Source organism: Periplaneta americana, chromosome 12 (assembly GCF_040183065.1).
Source record: "Periplaneta americana isolate PAMFEO1 chromosome 12, P.americana_PAMFEO1_priV1, whole genome shotgun sequence".
In the NCBI taxonomy this organism is placed as follows: Eukaryota; Metazoa; Arthropoda; class Insecta; order Blattodea; family Blattidae; genus Periplaneta; species Periplaneta americana.
In genome coordinates this window covers 123,036,988-123,059,980 of record NC_091128.1, presented here as the reverse complement: position 1 = coordinate 123,059,980, position 22,993 = coordinate 123,036,988, and the positions used below count along the sequence as shown (strand labels likewise).

Here is a 22,993-nt window from a genome sequence, read left to right as displayed (position 1 = left end):
GCCCTATTATTAACAATAGGCTTAGGTCCATAATATAAACAATAACAATCAAATTTCTTGGCTTACAAATCGATAATGTGTTAAATTGGAAAAAATCATATTAAAGAAATTACCTCAAAACTAAATTCTGCATGTTTTGCTATTAGATCTATCCAAGGGAAAGTAAACATCGATACCTTGAAAACAGTACAGGCTACTTTGCATACTTCCACTCGGCAATGAGTTTTGGAATAATATTCTGGGGAAATTCTACAGATAGTAACAGTATATTCCTACTACAAAAAAGAGTAATTAGAATAATAGTACGTGCCAAATCTAGGGAATCGTTTTCAAAAAACTATAAATAATGCCCATGACTTGTACCACTTTCATACTCCATCGGCAAGTTTATCGGGCTGTAAGAAAGGAGTGCGTTATATGGCAGTGAAAATTTTTAATAGCCTCCCTATGGATATAAAAAATCAAACTTTAAACATAAGATTATTTAGGACCAAATTAAATAAATACCTAATTTCTCACGTCTTTTATTCTGTAGGTGGATTTTGACATTCAACAACGCTGCACGAATATTTCTGTCTTGTATTAAGTATCGGCAATAACTCCCTGTGTTGTACTAGTATATTGTAAAACTCTTAGGGTGGTATTCATAGACATTTCGCAGCACGCGCTACGAGCGTACTAAGCTAGCCCCGGCTATCCACTGGTTACTAGTACAGAATTCAAATCATATCCTATCGCTAACACTGGTTTATGAATATGAAAAACGCTGATAATCCACCGAAAGCCCGCCCTAAACGTGTCTATGAATACGGCCCTTATATTTCAACTAGGCTGTAACTATAATTAAGACTTTGTTACTGTATTATTACTAAGATTTTTTTACATGTTCCATATTCTAGCTGTGAAGCGATGTACGAATACTAAGGAATGTAAATAAATAGCCTACAATATAAGTAGATATAAATTATTTTGAGTTCATTTATAAGATTTATGTGTAATATTATAAATTTTATATCTATGAGTTCGTAACTGTACTGAAGTAAATAAAGAATTAAATTAAACTATTCTGAAATTGTGTCTTACATTAGTACTGTCATTGGAATCGTTAAGACATGTTATAGGGGAGAGATGGGTAGTATCGGACATCGGGTAATATTGGACAGTGGGTTTCTTTCATCTACCACCAGATGATAATACCTGAATAACATGTTTACGTTTCTGTATGCGATACCACAGAAACGTAACCATGTCATTCAGGTACTATTATCTAGTGGTAGATGAAAGAAACTCACTGTCCGATATTACCCGATGTCCGATACTACCCAACTCTCCCTGCTTCAAATAATTACAGAACGTGTTCAAATGTTTATCTCGTTATCCGCAACTATACGTAGGCCTATTGACATCATTAATATCCTTAGAAGGAAATGCTGAAATACTTACCCCAACGTATCGTAACTATAATGATATCATACATATATTGTTAAAATAATTGCAGAATATCTCAAATTAATATTCCAATGTTCGTAACTATTGGCACATTGGTAGTATCAAGAGTTATACTGTATGTCAAGTGATTGTAAAATAAGCTCATTTTTAATGTCTCTCGTATGTTTGTAACTACATTATGATGCAGATCAAATAAAATTAGAATACTTAAGCTCAAACTGGATCTTTATGTTGCAGTTGATGAGCTGGGTGCAATAACAGCTTAAGTTGAAAACCCTTGTTTTGAGAAAAACAATGTCAAAGGTTTAGAATAACGTAGACATTTTATTAGTACATATAATCGCATAATTTGTTTTGTATAATATTTTATACTGTGTAAATTATTCAAATCCAATATCAGTTATAATTTAAATATTTTAAAATAAATTATATAAAATTTAAGTCATTATTGCATAGAAACTCTGAGACTTTTTAAATTAGAGTACCTAAGTATTAAAACCAGTAGAAAAGTGTTATTTCAGTAACATACACAAAGTTTATTAATGAATAATAAAAAATACTTGTAGCCTACATTAAGCTTCAGCTTATCAAATTAATACATAATAAGAACTTCAGCTGATAAGCCCTTACATTTTTATGGAAATATACTGTACAAACAAAATAACTTTTATTACGATGTACCGAAGTACATAAAATATTTCAGTGCAGAATTTCTGCGTCATCATATGATGATGGAAGAGTGGAACAGAGAAAAATTCTCTCCGGCACCGGGATTTGAACCAGGTTATCATCTCTATGTGCTAACGCTCTATCCATTAAGCCACACCGGATTTCCATCCCGATGTCGGATCGAATCCTCTCAGTTTAAGTTCCACCTCTTGGGTTCCCTCTAGTGGCCTATCCTTATGCACTGCGTCATAGATGTACTGTATGACAGTGGCACAATGTACAGACATGTGCAGAGATGCACTCGTTATGAGTGACTAAGTGGCCGGGATCCGACGGAATAAGCGCATTTTCTGGTTTTAAGAATTACAATAATGAAATAATATAATTTTTCTTTGACAATTTTAAGCCAGGACGAGTGGGCTATTTTAGATTAAGTTCTTCCTACAGAAAAACTGAATGGTCGGAAAAAGATATTGTAAGTATGCCTACATTACACTACCAAAGACCCTGATGCATAAAACGTGAGTGTAACATATGTTTGTATTGAGAATTTTGAACCTTTCGACTTAGCACAGCACTTCACATAATGAATTCTCCTGCCATTTAGAGTAAACGAAATGAAATGTAAATTTTACAGTCGATAGAGAAGACATGGAAGATTATGAAAATGCCATTGCTGAAATAACGACTTAAGTAGAGTTAAGCCGTTATTGCATCCAGTGTCTCAATGAGACATTCAGGTATTGTAGAATATGCTTCAATTGTTATCTTTTAGGTCTAACTTCATTGCTGATAATAGGTATTTCTCAAGCAACAAATTTTACGCTCGGAAATCGCAAAATCTGTTTTATTATCCAGAATTGAAACGGCTGTAAGTTTACTAACAGTGTTCTGCACAAAGATGGTATCGGCATTCATCTGCATATTACAAACATCTAAGTAAAATTGTAAATTAATTAATTAATTTAATTTCGTTAGTCCTTTGGCCTGTCTTGATTATCACTCGAGATTTCCAAACGTTGAACGAAACTTCTTTTGTATCTAAAATGTTGTAGACTATTTGAGCATAACATGGAATTTACAAAGACTTAAAATGTTGATAATTAAAATAACGATCAGACTTACCTCAAGGAAATGTCGATCCATCCTTCCTTATCTGGTGCCCCTGTAACCCAAAAAAGGAAACCAGTCATTACACATCTGAGCAAATAAACACCTGCCGATATTCTGTTGTGCTTCCTTCATAAAGAATCAATGAGAAATCCTTCTGGAAGCATTAAAATTCTTTGAGTAATTTATAAGATGTCTAAATTAACGACTTCTTTGTTGATTCAGCTAATAGCTACAGGAGGAAATAACACGCCACAGTCTTGCGTCTGATCAACTCTATTGATTTTACCTTCAAGCAAGTTTATTCATGTGATGTGAACAGACCTTCTTAGCTTATTAAGGTTTCACATTTTGCTTTGAATGAATGGATTTTCAATGTTTTATGCAAGTGAAATTATTTGACCTAGAAACTAACTTTATAGAATGTAAAATCGTTTTCTTAATTGACATCAAAATGCTAAATATATATATTTTTTATATTTCAAAGGTTTACAATGTCCTAAGACATCTTCCTATATCCACTTTCATGATTCTACAGCATTTCTCCAGTCTTCTCTATTATCTCACGCCCCATCTTCCAATCCCTTTCTCTCATTGTTCTAATTATTCCTTGTGTCCATGTCTTCTTCCTTTCTTTCCGTTGGAATCCATTCCTACACCTTCTTCTGCAATCTGTCTTCTGTCATCCTCTTCATATGACTAAAGTACTTTAATTGGTTTGTTCCGATAGATTCTAGAACCGATCCTTGCACTTTCATTGTCTCCCTTATAGCATTATTTCTAATTCTGTTCTTCCTAGATACTCTTTCAGATCTCCGGCATAAATTCATCTTTGTAGGATATAGTTTTGCTTCTGTCCTTGATTTGAATACTTTCAATAACAGAAGAAAACATGTGTCAGTTTACTTCACATGCTTTTGTGGACTTCCGTGTAAAATTTCAATAACATTGGAGAAAAACTGCTTTATTAGAGCATTTTGAATGCTACAAAATGTTGAAAGTTGCAAAATCGAAAAAACCTCCTTAGCTTATTAAGATTTCACATTTTGCCTTCAATGAATGAATTTTCAATGTTTTATACAAGTGAAATTATTGGACCCAGAAACTAACTTTATAGAATGTAAAATCGTTTTCTTAATTGACATCAAAATGCTAAACATATATTTTTTATATTTCAAAGGTTTTACAATGTCCTAAGACATCTTCCTATACCCACTTTCATGATTCTACAGCATTCCTCCAGTCTTCTCTATTATCTCACGCCCCATCTTCCAATCCCTTTCTCTCATTGTTCTAATTATTCCTTGTGTCCACGTCTTCTTCCTTTTTTTCCGTTGGAATCCATTCCTACATCTGTCTTCTGTCTTCCTCTTCATATGACTAAAGTAGGCTAATTTAATTGGTTTGTTCCGATAGATTCTAGAACTGATCCCTGCACTTTTATTTTCTCCCTTATAGCATATTTCTAATTTTGTTCTTCCTAGATACTCTTTCAGATCTCCGGCATAAATTCATCTCTGTAGGATGTAGTTTTGCTTCTGTCCTTGATTTGAATACTTTCAATAGCAGAAGAAAACACATTCGTCAGTTTACTTCACATGCTTTTGTGGACGCCTGTGCAAAATTTCAATAACATTGGAGAAAAACTGCTTTATTAGAGCATTTTGAATATTACAAAATGTTGAAAGTTGGAAAATCGAGAAAGCAAGTATTAAAGTCCAGCATGTACCGAATATGATATATACTATCGATATCCTTCATTCCTATACAGGTCTACCACATACATTTTTCTGCTACTAATAGCGCGAAATATAGACTGAATGAAAAGTAAAATTAGTTAGAATGAAGAACAAAGTCTGTCAGAATGTCAGTTTAAAGGGCTGCAGTTTCACGCACGCGCTAGTCCCTCTAATTTCGTCCTGAGGGCTTTAAATTGTCATAGGGCCAAAATAAGCACAGATTTAGAAAACTGAAATTTTTTTAAGTTAAAAAAACAAAATTTCCATTTTTTTTAATGGTTTCTTCGTTATTTTCACTGACTCATAGCCTTAATATAAGACGAACATAATCTGTTCCTTTGATAAAAAACCGATTTTTCGCTGGTTTGGACTGTACTGTTTAGAACATTGATATAATATACAGGGACATCATTTTATTTTTAATAACATTTTTAATATTAACCTGTCTCTACCTTTAGAGAACCGGAAACACCGCTTGCTCCCCCCTCCAAGACTGGAGTTCGATGATACTGGCGTAAAACACAAATCACTCTACTAGGTATAGGAAGGAAGAAAAGTAGTTCATCCATTTACGTAAACTAGGAAATATCGCGATTTTGAGTTTGATAATTTTCATTAGGTTTTTCTTTAATCAAAGTACAGTACTGTATTAAGAATAAGTGTTTTTACTCACGAAGTGAGCTATCCATGCGAACGTATTCATTATGCAGTGTGTACTGTCTACAGCACATTAGCGTACAATATAGAGAAAGAAGTTAAATTGAAAAATAATCATAATATGAATATTTAAACACAATTTTGAAAATGGTGGCCGTTCATTTCGATACAGGCTTCAGTTTTTTTGTGCATATTATCGCACTATAGACTATTGCATCTAATTCCAATTGCCAGTTTCGTCCTTCGTACTAGTAACTCATGTTGAAATAATTCTGTCTACAGCACATTAGCGTACAATGTAGAGAAAGAAGTTAAATTGAAAAATAATCATAATATCAATATTTAAACACAAATTTGAAAATGATGGACTATTGCATCTAATTCCAATTGCCAGTTTCGTCCTTCGTACTAGTAACTCATGTTGAAATAATTCTGTACCTACTCTACGTACTGTAAATTCAATCTTCACTTCTCCCCGACCCGAAAATATAAAATTACTCAGACATGCTATCTACTGTCCGTCCAAGTGGTTATGCCGCAGGATTGTAGAAAAGGAGGAAATCACGTGACAGTTAATTACTTAACGAGGCCCTTTTATTTAAGTTAAATTAAACAGCTGTATAATATTACGTAAACTTCCAATTCCTGAGAGAAATTAATGTTTTCAGAAAAGAGCTAAGACAGCCCAGCTATTACAGAGGGGCGAGCAGAAGCAGCTGGGGGGAAATCAGGATGCGACGTAGGCAAACGGACAGTACCTGTGCGAAAATATGATTCAATATTGAAAGCTCTTTCGTCACTGGAAAACGCGAACAAATTTCTGGAACGTACTATACTCAGTAACTCAGTACTGCTTACTCTCTGCGGTCTTGGTTCTGTGAGGAGTTGGAACTTCCTTAGTAGAAGGGGTGGGAGTGAAGTACATTCAAAAACTCAGGTACAATAAAAATTGAAGTAAAAATAAAATGATGTCCCTGTACAAATGCCTATGCTTTAAGTGGGATTCGACCCCACGTTTGTGAATTGAATGAAAGATTAATGCTACGCCTAGATGTTGAGACTAATTCACTGCTTTTCAATTAAGGAAATATGAAATAAATTAATTACGGCTTTTTATTAACATGTCACTGCGTCGAAACGTATTAGTTTCCGCATTCACGCTCCCGGGATCTCGAGTTAGAAATGCCGTAGCAGACGGGGGAAGGTCGTAACATCAGGTGTTTTACAACAGCAGTGAATCCCTCCTTCGCCTCCCCAAATTTTTATTAAGGCTATTTTTTACGATCAATATAACAGGTATAATCTAAATCTGTCATCAGCACATTGGAGCAACTACCGAGTTGGATGTGGCTCTGATACCTCCTGTGCCAGCGGACGATTTACTACCTGCCTGCCGATCAGAGCGTAACCACTTCGAAACACAACACTCCGCGTACACTCAACTTGATACGCCTTACGGCTCGACTTCAAGATTTAAAAACTACAGAGTGGGCGAAAAGTCTCCTTCCTTAAACACTTCCTTATATTTAATTGCATTCAATTTACATTTGATTACACATTCCTTTATAGATGTTGTTCAAAATAAAGACCCTGTTTCTCAATACACAATTCACAGCTTTTTCAAGTTATGGTATATGTATATATGTGTATAAGTATGAAACCTAAGAACGGATACTGGGGAAAGAGACTTTTAATCTACCTTGTATAGGCTAATAGGGCCTAATTGCGTAGCGATCCTCTGATTGAGGTTCTGGCTGATATGTATAAGTTATCTATAATCAGACAATACATCTCACTTGACGATGTAGGCTATGTCAGAGTAAGAACAAAATTGGACGGAGTTAAGCAATAAGAGACCAAACGCCAAAAACCTGTTTCGAGATATTGGCCATTGAAATAAATATGTTTCTCTTTATAAAACATTTTATGCAAGAAGTATTATAAGATTCATACTGTTTCAAAAATAACACAAGTGATACCAAAAAAGACTAACAGATTTTTAATAAGAGACCAACAGTTGAATTAATATTTCAAAGCAAAATAAATAAATGAATTTTATGCAATAAACGAATTTTTGGTTATAAATAGCAGCAAAATTAAGATAGACCTATGACAGTCTTGATTTTTTCCGAGTTAAATTAGAGTGCCATCAACAGATTTGTGCAAATATCTCTCTCTCTTTTTTTTTTTTTTCAAATTGTTGGTTGGCCTATTATTGCATAACTCCGTTCAATTGTTTGTATTCATCTGAAATCTGATTAGTGTAATTGTAGCTAGTCGGCGATGTATGCATTGGAGGTGGAAATGAACTGGCCATCCTACCTTATTACCTCCTGGCCTAATTGTCTCATAATACCTTCTTGGTATCACTTGTGAGGTTCAGACCTGTCTTCGGTCAGTTGACTAAACACTAACTACAACTACAACAACAGCAATAACAACAACAATTGAGTAGCACTGCTAAAGAAAAGAAATGTGAGAACAGTACTGTTAAATTTAAAATATTCTACTTTTATAAACGCTTAAGAAAGAAAAGGCGAACTAGTTAATGACATTGCTCAAAAGAAAATGGGACGTTACCCTTGGCTACATCAGTGGTTTGTAAAATAAAAGTGCATTTATTAATTGAAATTAAAATTTCTTTATAAATAAAATTGGATAATATTCATTTGTGTTTTGTACAGAGTGTGGCATTGTATGGGGCAGAAACATGGACATTACGGCGAAGTGAATAAAAGCGAACAGAAGCATCTGAAATGTGCATATGGAGAAGAATGGAAAGTATGAAGTTGACAGACAGAATAAGAAATGAAGCTGTGTTGGAAAGAGTGGGTGAAGAAAGAATGGTGCTGAAACTGATCAGGAAGAGGAAAAGGAAATGGTTGGGTCACTGACTGAGAAGAAACTGCCTACTGAAGAATGCACCAGAAGGAATGGTGAACGGGAGAAGAGTTCGGGGCAAAAGAAGATATCAGGTGATAGACGACATTAAGATATATGGATCACATGCGGAGACTAAGAGGAAGGCAGAAAATAGGAAAGACTGGAGAAGTTTGGGTTTTCAGTGAAAGACCTCCTCTTGGGCAGAACACTAAATGAAATGAATATTCATTTGTTCGCATCTAAGTCATATTAACAGTAAGTGTATGGAAATTACGTATAGTATAAGTAAGGTAAGAAGTTAAAACTATCCCCATGAGTGGAAACTGAAAATTTATTTTAAAGTGGTGTAAATTTGATCATAAAGCAAAAGGAAAAAAAGTAGCTAAATTAGCTCTATTTTTGATAATACTTAAGAAATTAATACAACATAACTAATTCAAAACATTTTTAATGGATCTGATATCATGGTTAAAATATAGTCTATTTATGGGCAAGTATACCCCAGCGAACAATTTTACCGAAGTTTACGGTAGCCTAAGGAAAATAATTCTTTTCAAAGGAAATAGGGAGGAAGTACGCCATATGATATACCTGATAAGGTCTTCTCTAAGAAATCCCCGCCAAACAAGAACAGAAATGGCATCCCTGGATATAGCTGTTAATTAATGTTCCTTTTTGAACTACAGAGAGACTATTGATACAAACCGAGATGATGATTTTGGTGATAGTCTAATGCGATGGCGATAAGCTCCGTAATGATCTCAATAATAAAAGTATTAAATTATAATCGCTTATAGCTTTTAAACAAATAAACATAGAGACAAAAAATATATCATTGTGTACACAAAGGAGTCCCGTAACCGGTCGAACACTTATGACCGTCGAGAGCCAATTACATGCTTCGAAAAGTGCTTTCCTGCGACAATTTTATGCGAATATCTCCGTGATATCTGAACCGATTCGAAAGTTTCAAATGTCGATCGATCGAGGGCGAAAAAATAGACTAAATAGGCTAAACGCGAAATAAATGTAGTAGTGAAAATTTGTGAACTTTCAAAATGCCTCAATCGAGAGAATGAAAAAGTTGAGAATGGTACAGCAGGAGAAAAGTGCATCTCATGACGAATCAAACAAGCCCAAGACTACCGATTCGGAGTACAAGAGACAGAAGAGAGAGCTCCGTGGATTGTTTCTCTGTAAAACGTACATACGTGTCACTGCATCGGCTCAAACAGTGAATACCGACGTTGATAGTCTGTAAGCGTAGGCTACTCTATATTCATTCATTCATTCATTCATTCATTCATTCATTCATTCATTCATTCATTCATTCATTCATTCATTCATTCATTCATTCAGTAAACGAAACAAATTAAAAGGATTTCTTCAGCCAATTTCGCACAGAACCGCAATTATGTTGCAATTGTATACATAGTAGTGGCAAATTAACATGAAAACAATAAATTATTAGTAATTGGTAGTGAATGCTTTGTTAATTATATTAAACATTTATTAAATAATATTATACTTTTTCTAACTCAAACTGCAATATCTGATTTAATATTCTAAGCAGTTGTTGGACCATAATTTTCTTGGTCAGAAATACTTTTTCTACTTTATATTACAATTGAAATCTCAGATAAAGAAAGAAATTTACAGGTTATATTTTGTTATAGGGAATTTTAGAATCATAATTCTTACGATTTACTATTCCAAAAATTCATTGTTATGGATTTAGTGGGAAAAATTTGAGGATCGACAATTATAAAATTAATTAAAAAAATAAATGTTCCTATTTGATATTTATTTTTGAGTAGGCTACCTTACATTGGCATACAATAAATTTAATTTTTTCATGATGAATGAAATTTCACTATACCATTAAGCTATATGGTAATTTTTGACTCGCTGGATTCACCAACACAAGGAAGGCAGAACCATACATTTAATTCTTCACTCATCACACTCCACTGTCTTCTGCTTTAGTTATAATAATATTTGGTTTAACAATGCCCAGGCGACAGTAAAATACTCACGAGGCAGTATAGCAAAGTTTTGCTCGCTCCGTTACATCATTTTCTATTCTGAGAATATTTAATTAGGTTTACGTAACTTTAAATAAAATAGATGATAAGTAGGCGAAACTATAGTTTAAAAATTTGATGTTAAATAAAAATATATAACAATAATAAACCACTTCACTAGCCGTTTCTATGTCATATATCATCAAGGTAATGAAAACAAACTTTCATTCAGGCCTATGAATGTTCGTCAGTAGGCTATATTGATGACTCATGACTTCTTTAGTGTAGAGAGGAAAGGACGAAGTTAGGAGATAAAAGAATTATATATACAATTTTAATGAAAAATATGACAATGACTACAACGAACAGGTCAGGTGGTAGTGACAGAATAACAATGGACTTAATTTTAGATGGCTGGAGACCAACATAAAAGTTCAAGTACAGTGGCAAATTCAAATGGAGAAGATAATAAACCATTATGATCCTTAACGGCAGACACGAAGCTGCGACTTGAACTCTTTCTCAGAACCTGCTACAATTAGTTATAAATTATATAGTTACTGACATCTAAGTAGGCTACATATTCTGTGAACCCTGTGTTCGTAAAGGGGATCGTTGTCCTAAAATAGTTGAACTACGAGGGAGGATCAGAATGTAACGCACAACTTTTTTACGGAATACTATTTTTGTTAGGATGTTTAAAGTTGGCAGATAGTTTGAATCTTGCGCTACAGACAGCAATGCCAATGGCTCGATTAGGTGTCACCCTCGCGGAACAAGCGGTAACTACTGAATAAAGATGGCGCGTGTGCTAGCGTCGTCTAGTTGTGAAGAACAGCGAATTGTAGTCCGTTTTTGTGGGAAAAACGAGGAAGTCCGAATGAAATCCACAGAGAAATGTTGGAAGTGTTTGGTGCTGATTGTCTGGACCCTAGCAACATCTCCAGGTGGTGCAGGTTCTTCGAAGAGGGCCGAGTAAATCTTACTGACGAAGCATGTTCCGGCTGACCAGTGACCACTGCAACACCACCCAATGTCAAAGGCATTGAGGCGGCAATCAGCCACCCTACAGTCCAGACTTCGCATATGAAGAAGTGAAGTCAGTCTTGTGGGGGCGGCTATAAGCCCAGAAAACGGAGTTTTATGAACGAGGTGTACTGAATCTGGTGTCACGATGGGAGAAATGTTTCGAGAGACTTGGTTCCCATGCCGAAAAATAGATAAAACTTGTAACTTATGTCGTTTTGCTTACCTATTAAAAATGTTGCCAAAACAGCTATTTTGCGTTATTTCTCGATCCTCCCTTGTATAATTAGGCCTATTGTAATCTATGTATTTGTTGTTGAATGTACTCTTTGGATTACAGCTCATAAACCAGGCATTTCTGGACATATTATAATATACTAGCCATACTCGTGCGCTGTGCTGCACTTGTTACCGGAAATATTCAGATTACAGTTTTATTAGTAGTAAAAAGATAAATCACCTCTGATTGAGGTTCTGGCAGTACAACTCACTTGATGATATGTGTCAGAGGAAGAACAATTTGTTTGTATGCATCTGAAGTCTGATTAGTGGAATATGTAAGTAATCGGCGACTGAATGCAATGGAGGGGGAGAAGAACTAGTCACCCTACCCCATTATCTCCTGGCCTAGTTTCCTCATGAATGATGCCTTATTGGTGTCATTTATGAGGTTAAAACCTGTCCTCGGACAATTGACTAAACAACGACAAATAAAAAGATAAATCGTTTATGTTCCGTGGACAAAAATAAATTAAAATCTACTATATAAATTAGCACTTTATATGGACTAAATAAAGTTTAAGTAGAGCTATAGATTATCGTTGCTCACTCAAATACGTAATACAAATACAGTATTTCGACAATATATAAAAAAATTTGAATTGTGGACATTTCAATAGCCAATATCCGACATTTTGACTTGTGGACATTTCTATACAGGATGGAAGAGAAAGAACCTTGCAGATTGAAAGGGACGATAGGGTACACGTAAATGAATAGAAAACCTGTGTTACGTTTTGTGATTAAATGCACGGTTAATAAAAAAAAATTAAGTTTGAAGTTTCAGTATTCCGGCAATATCGTCGCTAATACACTCTACTCGTGACACAGATGTAAGAGATCAACGAACTCGGTGAGTCTCCGTAAGTACTGTAAGTTGCTGTCTGCCGAGACGTTGTCACAAGCTCGCTTCGTGCAATGGCTTGAATTTAGGGAGTTTCAAAATTAAATTTACAAGAAAACTATGCACGCTATTTAAATACGCCAGAGGGATAAATTATTCTTTATTAGATTTCTTATCCATATGGACAAAAATCATGATTCTATTCGCAATAGTTACCGAATAAGAGATTGTTAAACATATGCGAAAACATTTTTTTCTGAAAAATCTATTAACTTTCCACCAATATGATATTACAGTTTTTTGTTACATACAACATGAGCTATTCGCTCTGAAAATCTGCAAAGCTATTTCACTTCCAATCTGTATATCGTCGCTGCCAAATCAAAATCTGCTATGTGGTTTTTCACAAATTTTACAGGAGAGACAAAAAAACATTTTATTTAAAAAAAATGAGAGTATTTCTTCGGTATATTTTTTAATGTAAAGTAAGTTAATACACATCATATTACAAAAAATTATAAATCTAATATTATTTCCGTGGACACAATAGTTTTTTAAACTATTTTAATCCACATAGCAGATTTGATTAGTCAGAACTGCCACATAGCAGGCGTATTTTGTGTATTCAATATTACATTCAAGCATCTATTAAAGCACTTATTTATTAATTTATGCAGTTAAAATTAATTAAAACCAATTAATTACGATATTCAACATTTTGACTTATGGACATTTCTGCATATTGGATACCTATTTTGACTAGCGGCCTTATCTGATTGGACGTTTTAGTTGTGGACATTTTTGTAGTAGACTTTCTGTATATTGCACGTTGTGCAATGGACGAATTTACGTGGAATTTAAGATTCTCTTTGATTTTGTAGCCGCGTGAATGATTTTTAAAATACAGTATTTTGTTCCACTGTTATGGCAGATCCCCGCTGACATTCACGTAAGCTGAGAATTCTGTACGTTTAGTTACATTGGGATATAGCTGTGATATATATGGCGCGATGTAAAACAAGGCATGTCCGCATTGGAAACAATGGCCGGACCGAATCTTTCTCTCTGTTGAGTCGGCGTCTTCCTTTTATGGCCCTACCTATCCTATAACCCCGCGCAGACGTATCTCCTCTTTTTTATTTACCACAGAATTTTCACGTGTAATAAAATCACAGCAATGCCAAACTACTGCAGTTTATAGTGCTACAAAGCACGCTCACAAGCTAGGCACATCGTCATTGTCAAATTTGTTAACTTAAAGCTATACCGGAAGCGTGTGCGTTCAACAATAGGACCTACGTAGCAGCCAAGCCAATTAATTAGACGGTCTATGTTTGTCGTGGGTAAACGGATGGGACGGAAATGAATCAATAATGACCTGTTGCAAATCATTTATTTAACAGTTCATCATCATCATCATCATCATCATCATCATCATCATCATCATCATCATCATCATAGATTCTTAGAATCCATTTTCAAACTTTTATTATCGAAAAGCCAATCTTATTTTATGAGTGATATTCTTACCTACTTACTTACTTAAGGCTCTTAAGGAACCCGCAGGTTCATTGCCGCCCTCACGTAAGCCCGCCATCGGTCCCAATCCTGAACAAGAGTAATCCAGTCTCTACCATCAAATATCACCTCCCTCAAATCCATTTTAAAATTATCCTCCCATCTACGTTCGGTCTCCCTAAACTTTTTTTCCCTCCGGCCTCCCAACTAATACTCTATATGCATTTCTGGATTCACCTATACGTGCTACATACCCTACCCATGGATTTAATATTTCTAATTATATCAGGTGAAGAATACAATGCGTGCAAATCTGCGTTGTGTAACTTTCTCCATTCTCCTGTAACTTCATCCCTCTTAGCTTCAAATATTTTCCTAAGCACCTTATTTTCAAACACTCTTAACATTTGTTCCTCTCACAAAGTGAGAGTCCAAGTTTCACAACCATACACAACAACCGGTAAAAGGGGTCTATAACTAACTATTTTATAAATTCTAATTTTCAGATTTCTTGAGAGCAAACTGGATGACAGAAGCTTCTCAACCGAATAATAACAAGCATGTCCCATATTTATTCTGTATTTAATTTCCTCCGGAGTATCACTTAGCCTATATTTGTTATTGTTGTTCAAAGATATTTAAATTTTTCCATTTCTTTAAAGGATAATTTCCAATTTTTATATTTCGTGTTTCGTACAATATTCTGATCACGAGACATCATCATATACTTTGTCTTTTCGGGATTTACTTCCAAACCTATCTCTTTATTTGCTTCAAGTGAAATTCCCGTGTTTTCCCTAATTCCTAACATACTTCATCCGCATAGACGAGGAGCTGATGTAACCCACTCAATTCCAAACCCTGTCTGTCATCCTGGACTTTCCTAATGGCATATTCTAGAGCAAAGTTAAAAAGTAAAAGTGGTAGTGCGTCTTCTTGCTTTAGTCCGCAGTGAATTGGAAAAGCATCAGACAGAAACTGACCTGCTGTACGTTTCACTGAGACACATATTAATTAATCGAACTAGTTTCTCAGGAATACCAAATTCAATAAGACTATTATATAGAACTTCTCTCTTAACCGAGTCATACGTCTTTTTGAAAGCTATGAATAACTGATGTATTGTTCCTTATACTCCCATTTTTTCTCCAATATCTGTCGAATACAAAAAATCTGATCAATGGTCGATCTATTACATGATCGATATTCTACTGAACAAAATATGACAATTTTATAGGATCTAATAAGCTCTCAATTTTGGAGTTAGGACCTACAAACTCTGAGCTGAAATTTATAAAACACTGATTTTCTTCTTCACTTTTGTATTTTCATTACGAAGAACAAAGATACAGTATTTTTGATACTCCAAATTCTGATTCATATACTTCCACTTAAGTGAACATTTGGAAAAGTCGTCTGTTTTTGTATACAGCTATTTCTTCTAAACTAATGTAGGCTAATTTATTGGATTTTATTCATATTCAGTACTTATAAATCAACTTAACCGGTAATTTCGGAAAGCAAGGAACTTGATAGGTAGAAAACTGACAAGTAATTTTACCTGGAGCACTATAATTCATAAGATACTAAGCACTCAAAAAAATTGACTTCTGTTTCCTGTACTCTACACTCTGTACTCTGTTTGTTGTAAACAATATACAGTACGAGTTGGCTGTTAATTCTCTGTGGCTCAAAAGTAGCCTATATTGCGGTTCATAATGTCTGACAGGCAACGTAAACTTTGCCGACAAAAAGAGGGAGAAGGATAATTGCTATTCAATAGCAGGTCTCATTCCATGCTTTTCTTGAAATTGGGAATCTAAAGCAATCTACCTCCGCCCAACTTCAATATAAGCCTGGAAAGTGACCTGTGCCATTGGTTGAATAGCAATTATCCTTCTCCCTCTCTCCGCCGGCAATATTTACGTCGCCTGTCAGATATTATGGAACGAAGTATAGTTCTTTACTTGATATCTTAAGAGCAAATTCTGTTTTAATGTAATAATAATAATAATAATAATAATAATAATAATAATAATAATACTATTATTATTACTATTTCTATTATTATTATTATTATTATTATTATTATTATTATTATTATTATTATTAATTGGAGGATTGACTGATAACTTATTAATAATTTATTCCATTCCCTTCTTTAGACACTCGTAAATCTTGCAGCAAATTGTATTTTAGCCTAATCCTAAGTTTTTTACCCTGATTCTTCTTGTTTAGATGTTTACACGTAATCATTTATATAGATTTCCTTAAATTCTATAGTCTACCACTTCATCTTTTTTCTGCTACAATATTTGAGTTATAATTCATAAACAGTTCGTAATTTCGGAATGCTTTAACATGGCTATGTTTACCTTTTTATGATGTTTCAGTTGGTTATTTAACGACGCTATGCCAATTACTCGATTATTTAGTGTTGTTGGGATTGGTGGTAGCGAGATGGTAGGTATTTGGCGAGATGAGGCCGAGGATTCGCCATTTATTACATGATATTCGCCTTACGGTTGAGGAAAACCCAAGCGGGAATCGAGCCCAAGCCCGAGTGCAACTTCGGATCGGCAGGCAAGCGCCTCAGCCGACTGAGCTACGCGAGTGGCTATATGCTATTCTTGATATCCTCTTTAGAGATACAGCCAGTACCAGTGTCCTTGAGTAAAAAGCCAGTCAGTGAGCACTTGTTGCCATTGCAGCTGAGAACACGTCACGTCAGCAATCTGCCAATCACAGTTGTCAGTCTTATTGCCTACTGACTGTGTCAAGGGCAAGACACTCGCAGTTTGCGTTTCTGGGGTGTGTCCTTGAGTACACTGTTCAGTCAGTGACATCTGTTGCCACTTCGGCTGAGAATAGTACCATTTCCTAAACAGATGTGACGTCAGCAATCTGCGAATCACAGTCGTCAGCTTTCTCGTCCACAAACTGTGGCAGAGCTAAGATACTCGCTCTCAACGCTCCCATTACTTATTTCACGCGCCAGAAACGGTGGCTTTGGTTATACTGTGGTTGCGTAAAGGCACAGAGATAGAGTTCCAGTTTCTCCCGTCAAAGACCCGGCACTCAATTTTACAGGAGTCTGGATGGACTTCGGGTCTGTTCTGGAAGTTTCGGCAATGAGAAAAATCCTATCGTAACCCAGGATTGGACCTCGGATCTTCCAGCCCGTAGCCAGTTTTGATTCAATATGATCTTCTTTAATCGGTCGTAACATATTGCTCATCGTCGTGAAATTGCCTCAGAATCAATCAATAGAAACGATCGCCGCAGGCAGCAATAAGCTCTATCTAGCGTATGTCTTTATAAATAAAGCAGTGGCAGTAAACATAGCGAAGCTAAACATTCACTGAATGAACTATAGAAGTGAAGCAAGTTCGGTAAGTAGCCTGAAACTTGCAAACTGCTCCAGACCACCAGAATCATACCCTTGATCATGAACGGTGGATCAAGTTCCAAAATTTCCGGCAAACGCAAGGTGAAGATAGGTAAGTACCATCTCCAAGTTCAATTCAGATATCGCAGTTTACAAGCTTCAGAGACACGGGGGGAGGGAATCGGGGTTGTGTGTTTATGTAGGAGATCCTGAAGGCTTACGACCATGTTTATATAGCATGTGTAGGTACACTATCTACATCCATGACGTCAGCAGGTTTCCGGACTATGTCTTACTGGACAATAGAAAGAGGTTGACTCTCTGACACTCGCTCCAAACTTTTTTTCCACTCATCTTTTTCTTGCTTTCCTTTTTTCGCATCTCTTGCTTGTCCCCATTTCAACGGCAGACTCAACTCCTATAATACAGTTGCGGACAAAATTTAATAAGCATTTTATAAAATAAACGGATAATTGGTAAATTTTCTGATGATACATCTGACTATTACCTCAATGACAGTAATATTATGTGCGCATATGTATTTCTTGCGTTGTGTTGACCATGTAGTTAATAATTAGAAATAATACTGAAAATACAAATATATTAATGATGCATTAAAATGATTAATACTTATATCATCATATATGAAAGGTTCAGAACCATAGTGGGCCAAGCGACATTTACTATAACCGTAGAAGACAAGGGTTAAAATGAAGTTATTACCATAATTCAATTGAAACATGTAGCAGGTAATATAAAGTATACACATTTAAAACTAAATGATAGGCTTATATCAATCATCATTAAACTATGGTATTCGCTTAACTTTAACCGTTGCTTTCTCCGTTTTTAATAAATGGCGCTTGGCCCACTATGGCTCTGAACCCTTCATATATCATCATTAGAGCCGGAATGTTTAGCACTTATAATGCTTAAAATAAGCAGAAAAAAGGCAATTAAAGCATAAAAAGGCACTGTAAATTAAAAAAAAAGATATGCTATATTTTATTGCCTAATTTTTATGATATTTATTAAACACATTTTGCTATTTTTTGCACATTACAATAAGGTATATTTTTAGAGAGAATATCAAATATGAGGACAGCTGCCCTTAAAGGGTTACCAAAATGATACAGTCTAAATCATATTTAATCCATTATAAAGGTTAATAATCAAAATACGCTAAGAATAATAAGTTAATTAATATTTATAAATGAAATGAAATTGTATGAATATATTACGGAGACAGTTTTGCTTCTAATACCACATTATGTGTTGTCAAAACCCATCAATTTCAACAGTTTCTGAGTCCACGATGTAGAGTAATGGTTACCACGTCTGACCGTGTAACGAGAGGGCCCGGGTTCAAATCCTGGTTGGGACAAGTAACCTGGTTGAGGGTTTTCCGGGTTTTCCCTCAACTCATTAACAGCAAATGCTCGGTAACTTTCGGCACTGGACCCTGGATTCATTTCGCTGGCATTATCACCTTCATCTCACTCAGACGCTAGATAACCATAGCAGTTGATAAAATGTCGTAAAATAACGGACTAAGAACGTCAGTTTCTGTAATGATTCCTAATGAAAAATAACATGTTTATCACTGTTGTACTACTGACATTTTCAGAGTTCAGAAAGTATGATTGTGCGGATAAACGAAGATTGGTCATGCAGGCGTATGGCTGCAATTTAACCTATTTCAGATGCTGCAACGTCATTGAGCACAGTTTGCTTGGAAGTCGTCCATTTAAGCACGTCGTTGTCAATCGCAGTTTCACAAATTTATAGGATGGATAAATATAATTAGAGCTGTCGATCGATTAAAATACGTAATCTATTAACTATTTCATTAATCGAGTTTTGATCGAGTTGAAAAAATGTTTTAATACAAGCCTACTGGAATACACAATTATTGTTAAATTTAACTTGTGTTCGTTGATTAGCATAAGTATTAAATTAATGTTGCTTATCCGTATATATCGATATTGTATCGTTATATTACAAAACAACTATTTTAATTACTTACTAACATATTATTTTATTATGAGGCTTTTATTGTATCAATTTCTCAGAGAATTTTTGAGACAAACATAAATAACAAAAAGTGTGAAGACTCACCTAGTTAATACTGCTTCAGCCATGATTTTAAACATGTGAGTGCATTCACATGCTCCGAATTAAGTGCCGCTCTACGTTTAGTAACAATGTTTCCTGCATCACTACACATGAAAAAACTTTTTTTTTCTATCAAGCACTTCTCCATTATCGTTCGTATGGACATTAACAGCGGTACGGAGGACGATGGTTACCTTGAAGAACTTTACAAACTAAGAAGACATAAATAGGGATCTTTACACTAGAGGTTCGTGTGGATTTTTTTTTTTTACATATACCAGATATTGAGGCAGTGCAATAGGCCTACGTGTGTAAATAACTGATAGTTATAATAGCAACAGTTTAAATTAATATTTTCAGCCAAAACAAAAATAAATCTTTGTTGGAGTTGATAGCTGTGAAGTGGCCAGTAACTATCAAGAAGTGGCAATAACTATAATTTTATACATAGGCTATTTATTTTAGAATATGTATGATAAGACTTTCATATGTTAAATTTTTAACGTACCTTCTTAACATGTTTCGACCTATTTTGGGTCATCTTCAGAACTGGTAGTTGTTGGTCTTGGCGCCTCTTGTTTCCTGTGCGGGTGCGTTCGTAGTGTAGAGTCAAAGAGTGTATGTGTTTTGAAATTGAGTTGTGTGTTGAGAATATCGTTGGGGCGTGTTTTCGTATGTCTGTAGATTTCATATTGTTCTAGTGTGTTGAGTTTCTGGTTTTTTTGGTTGGATGTGCAGTATTTCCATGTCTGTGTTGATGTCTCTGTAGGTGTGGTTGGCATTTGTGATGTGTTCTGCATATGTGGAGGTGTTTTGTAATTTTGTTATGGCTGTGATGCGTTCTTTGTAACGTGTTTGAAATGATCTGCCTGTCTGTCCTATGTAGAAGTTGTTGCAGGTGTTACATTTGAGTTTGTATACACCTGTGTGGTTGTATTTGTTTGTTTGTGTGTTGAGAATTTTTTTGTAGAGTGTTATTTGTTCTGTATGTGATGTTGTAATTTAATTTCTTGAATGAGGTTGCAACTTTATGTGTGTTTTTGTTTTCGTATGTTAGTGTGATGTATTTTTTGTTTTTGTGTTTGTGTTGTATTCTTCTGTTTTTTGTGGTTTTGTTCTGTCTTGCGTATTATGTTGTCTATTATGTTAGGGTTGTATCCGTTTTCTTGTGCTATGTATTTGATTGTGTTTAGTTCTTCGTTGTAATCCTGTTGGTTCATTGGTATGTTAGTAGTCTGTGTACCATTGTTCGGAATGCAGCTTGTTTGTGTTGTGTGGGGTGGTTGGATGTGTTATGTATGTATGTGTGTTGTTGTTGTGGGTTTTCTGTATACTTTGAATGTGTGTTTGTTGTCTACTTTTGTTATTGTGATGTCTAGAAAATTTATGGATTTGTTTTTCAATTTCTTATGTGTAGTGTAGCTTTGGGTGTATTTTGTTTATGTGTTGATGTAGGTTTTGGATCTGTCTTTTGTTTCCTTTGTATAGTATTACTATGTCATCTACGTATCTGTGCCAATATATGATGTTGTCTGCGTGTTTGTTGTTGTCTTTGTTTAGTATGTATGTCTGTTCTATGTGGTGTTATGAAATATACAGACACACGAAAACACACCCCAACGATATTCTCAACACACAACTCAATTTCAAAACACACACACTCTTTGACTCTACACTACGAACGCACCCTCACAGGAAACAAGAGGCGCCAAGACCAACAACAACCAGTTCTGAAGATGGCCCAAAATAGGTCGAAACATGTTAACAAGGTACGTTAAAAATTTAACATATGAAAGTCTTATCATACATATTCCGAAGTGATACAGTGTAATCAAGCTGTATATTTATTTTATTTGGTCACTACTCATACACCGTATTATTAATTCAAATTTTGCAACAGTGCTTTGAATAAACAAATAACTGACAATTATAGATGTACTACCATCAGTTCCTTCTTACAATAGAATAATTGAAATCCTCGACATTTAAACATACAATTTTTCTTAAGTGGCCAATAACTGTATGGTTTACCCTACCTGTTAAATGTTTGGATTAAACCCACTCCACAGCCCTCACTGAACCTAAAACATAGCCGGTAATGCGTAATACTGTACTCAAATGATGGCATTCGGGACTTGTTGCTGACGTGTGTTTGCTTACCAGAAATGCACGCTACATATATTACTAGTGTACAAAACAGCGCTCAACTGACAACAGTAACCACTTGTTGCTGGTTGCATAGACAAGGGACAGACGGACGTAGAGCCATTCACAATTAGTGTCCGGAGACTTCTAAATGTATGTTTTGTCACATTATAATATACCATTACTTTCATCATTATCCACTATTCACCACCACTACCAACACCACCACCATTACCACCACGACCATCGGAATTTTCATCTTCATATCAATAACATACCGCGATCATTACTACTGTCAACACATAGTGCTATTTTTAAGCTGTGCAATAGATTGAGTAATAACAAACTGTAAGGTAATAAAGTTTAGGGCAGAAAGAAGACAAAGTTTGAAACCATGAAGAAAACAAATCAACTGAGAATTAAAATAAATAATCTTCTCAAAAACGTCTTTTCAAACAATTCTTAAAACAATAGCAATTTGGTAAGATTCTGCAGTCTAAAGGAAGCTGGTTAAAAGTTGTTATTAAAAAATGCTTAATCAATTTTTTCCGTAGGCTAAGTGGCGAGCAGCGCAGACACAAAAATATTATTTCGATCCGTAACCTCCCTCGTAGTTCCCGTTGCGCGCTGTGTAGACAGCGACTATTTCAATCCCTACAACCAGGAAATATATCTCTAATTTGCCGACACGTGTCTGGACACAAGTCTGTGACATAGATTTTTTCCTATAGGGTTAACATTTTGGATGACATTTCTAATGCCTAACAATCTAATTTAACACACACAAACACAACTCTGATATTACATTTGAAATATCTAACACTGAAAGTAACGACACGTCTTGATCTTTAAGAGGCTCATCGCATTTCACACCACATACACGCGCATTATGTAGTACCTAGAAATGACGTGACATCAGCCGACTGCGATTCTGCCTGTTCTCTCGGCCCAGACCAGAAGCGAACGCCCTGTATTTTTGGATGAAATGTGAACATACTCTTTAGTAGTGGCAAAACTACGGCAACCTAAGTTCTACTGTATTATTCAGCAATATTTCTTAAACTATTGTTGGTAATTCCGTTTTTTAAATTTCTTTAATTAATTTTGTAAAATTTGTGAAGCTTCACAAATTAATAATATTGCATTG

At 35.1% G+C, this 22,993-nt stretch overlaps 1 protein-coding gene across 6 annotated transcripts in view; it reads right to left on the bottom strand.

The window, feature by feature from the left end:
- The window catches only part of LOC138710867 (uncharacterized), a 2,470,114-nt gene that overhangs the window by 1,095,406 nt on the left and 1,351,715 nt on the right, over positions 1-22,993 (bottom strand). For all 6 annotated transcript variants that reach the window (XM_069842040.1, XM_069842041.1, XM_069842042.1 and 3 more), the window contains one exon: positions 3,244-3,283. In XM_069842040.1, coding sequence (XP_069698141.1) covers positions 3,244-3,283 — 40 coding nt within the window. The remainder of the gene's footprint in view (positions 1-3,243; positions 3,284-22,993) is intronic.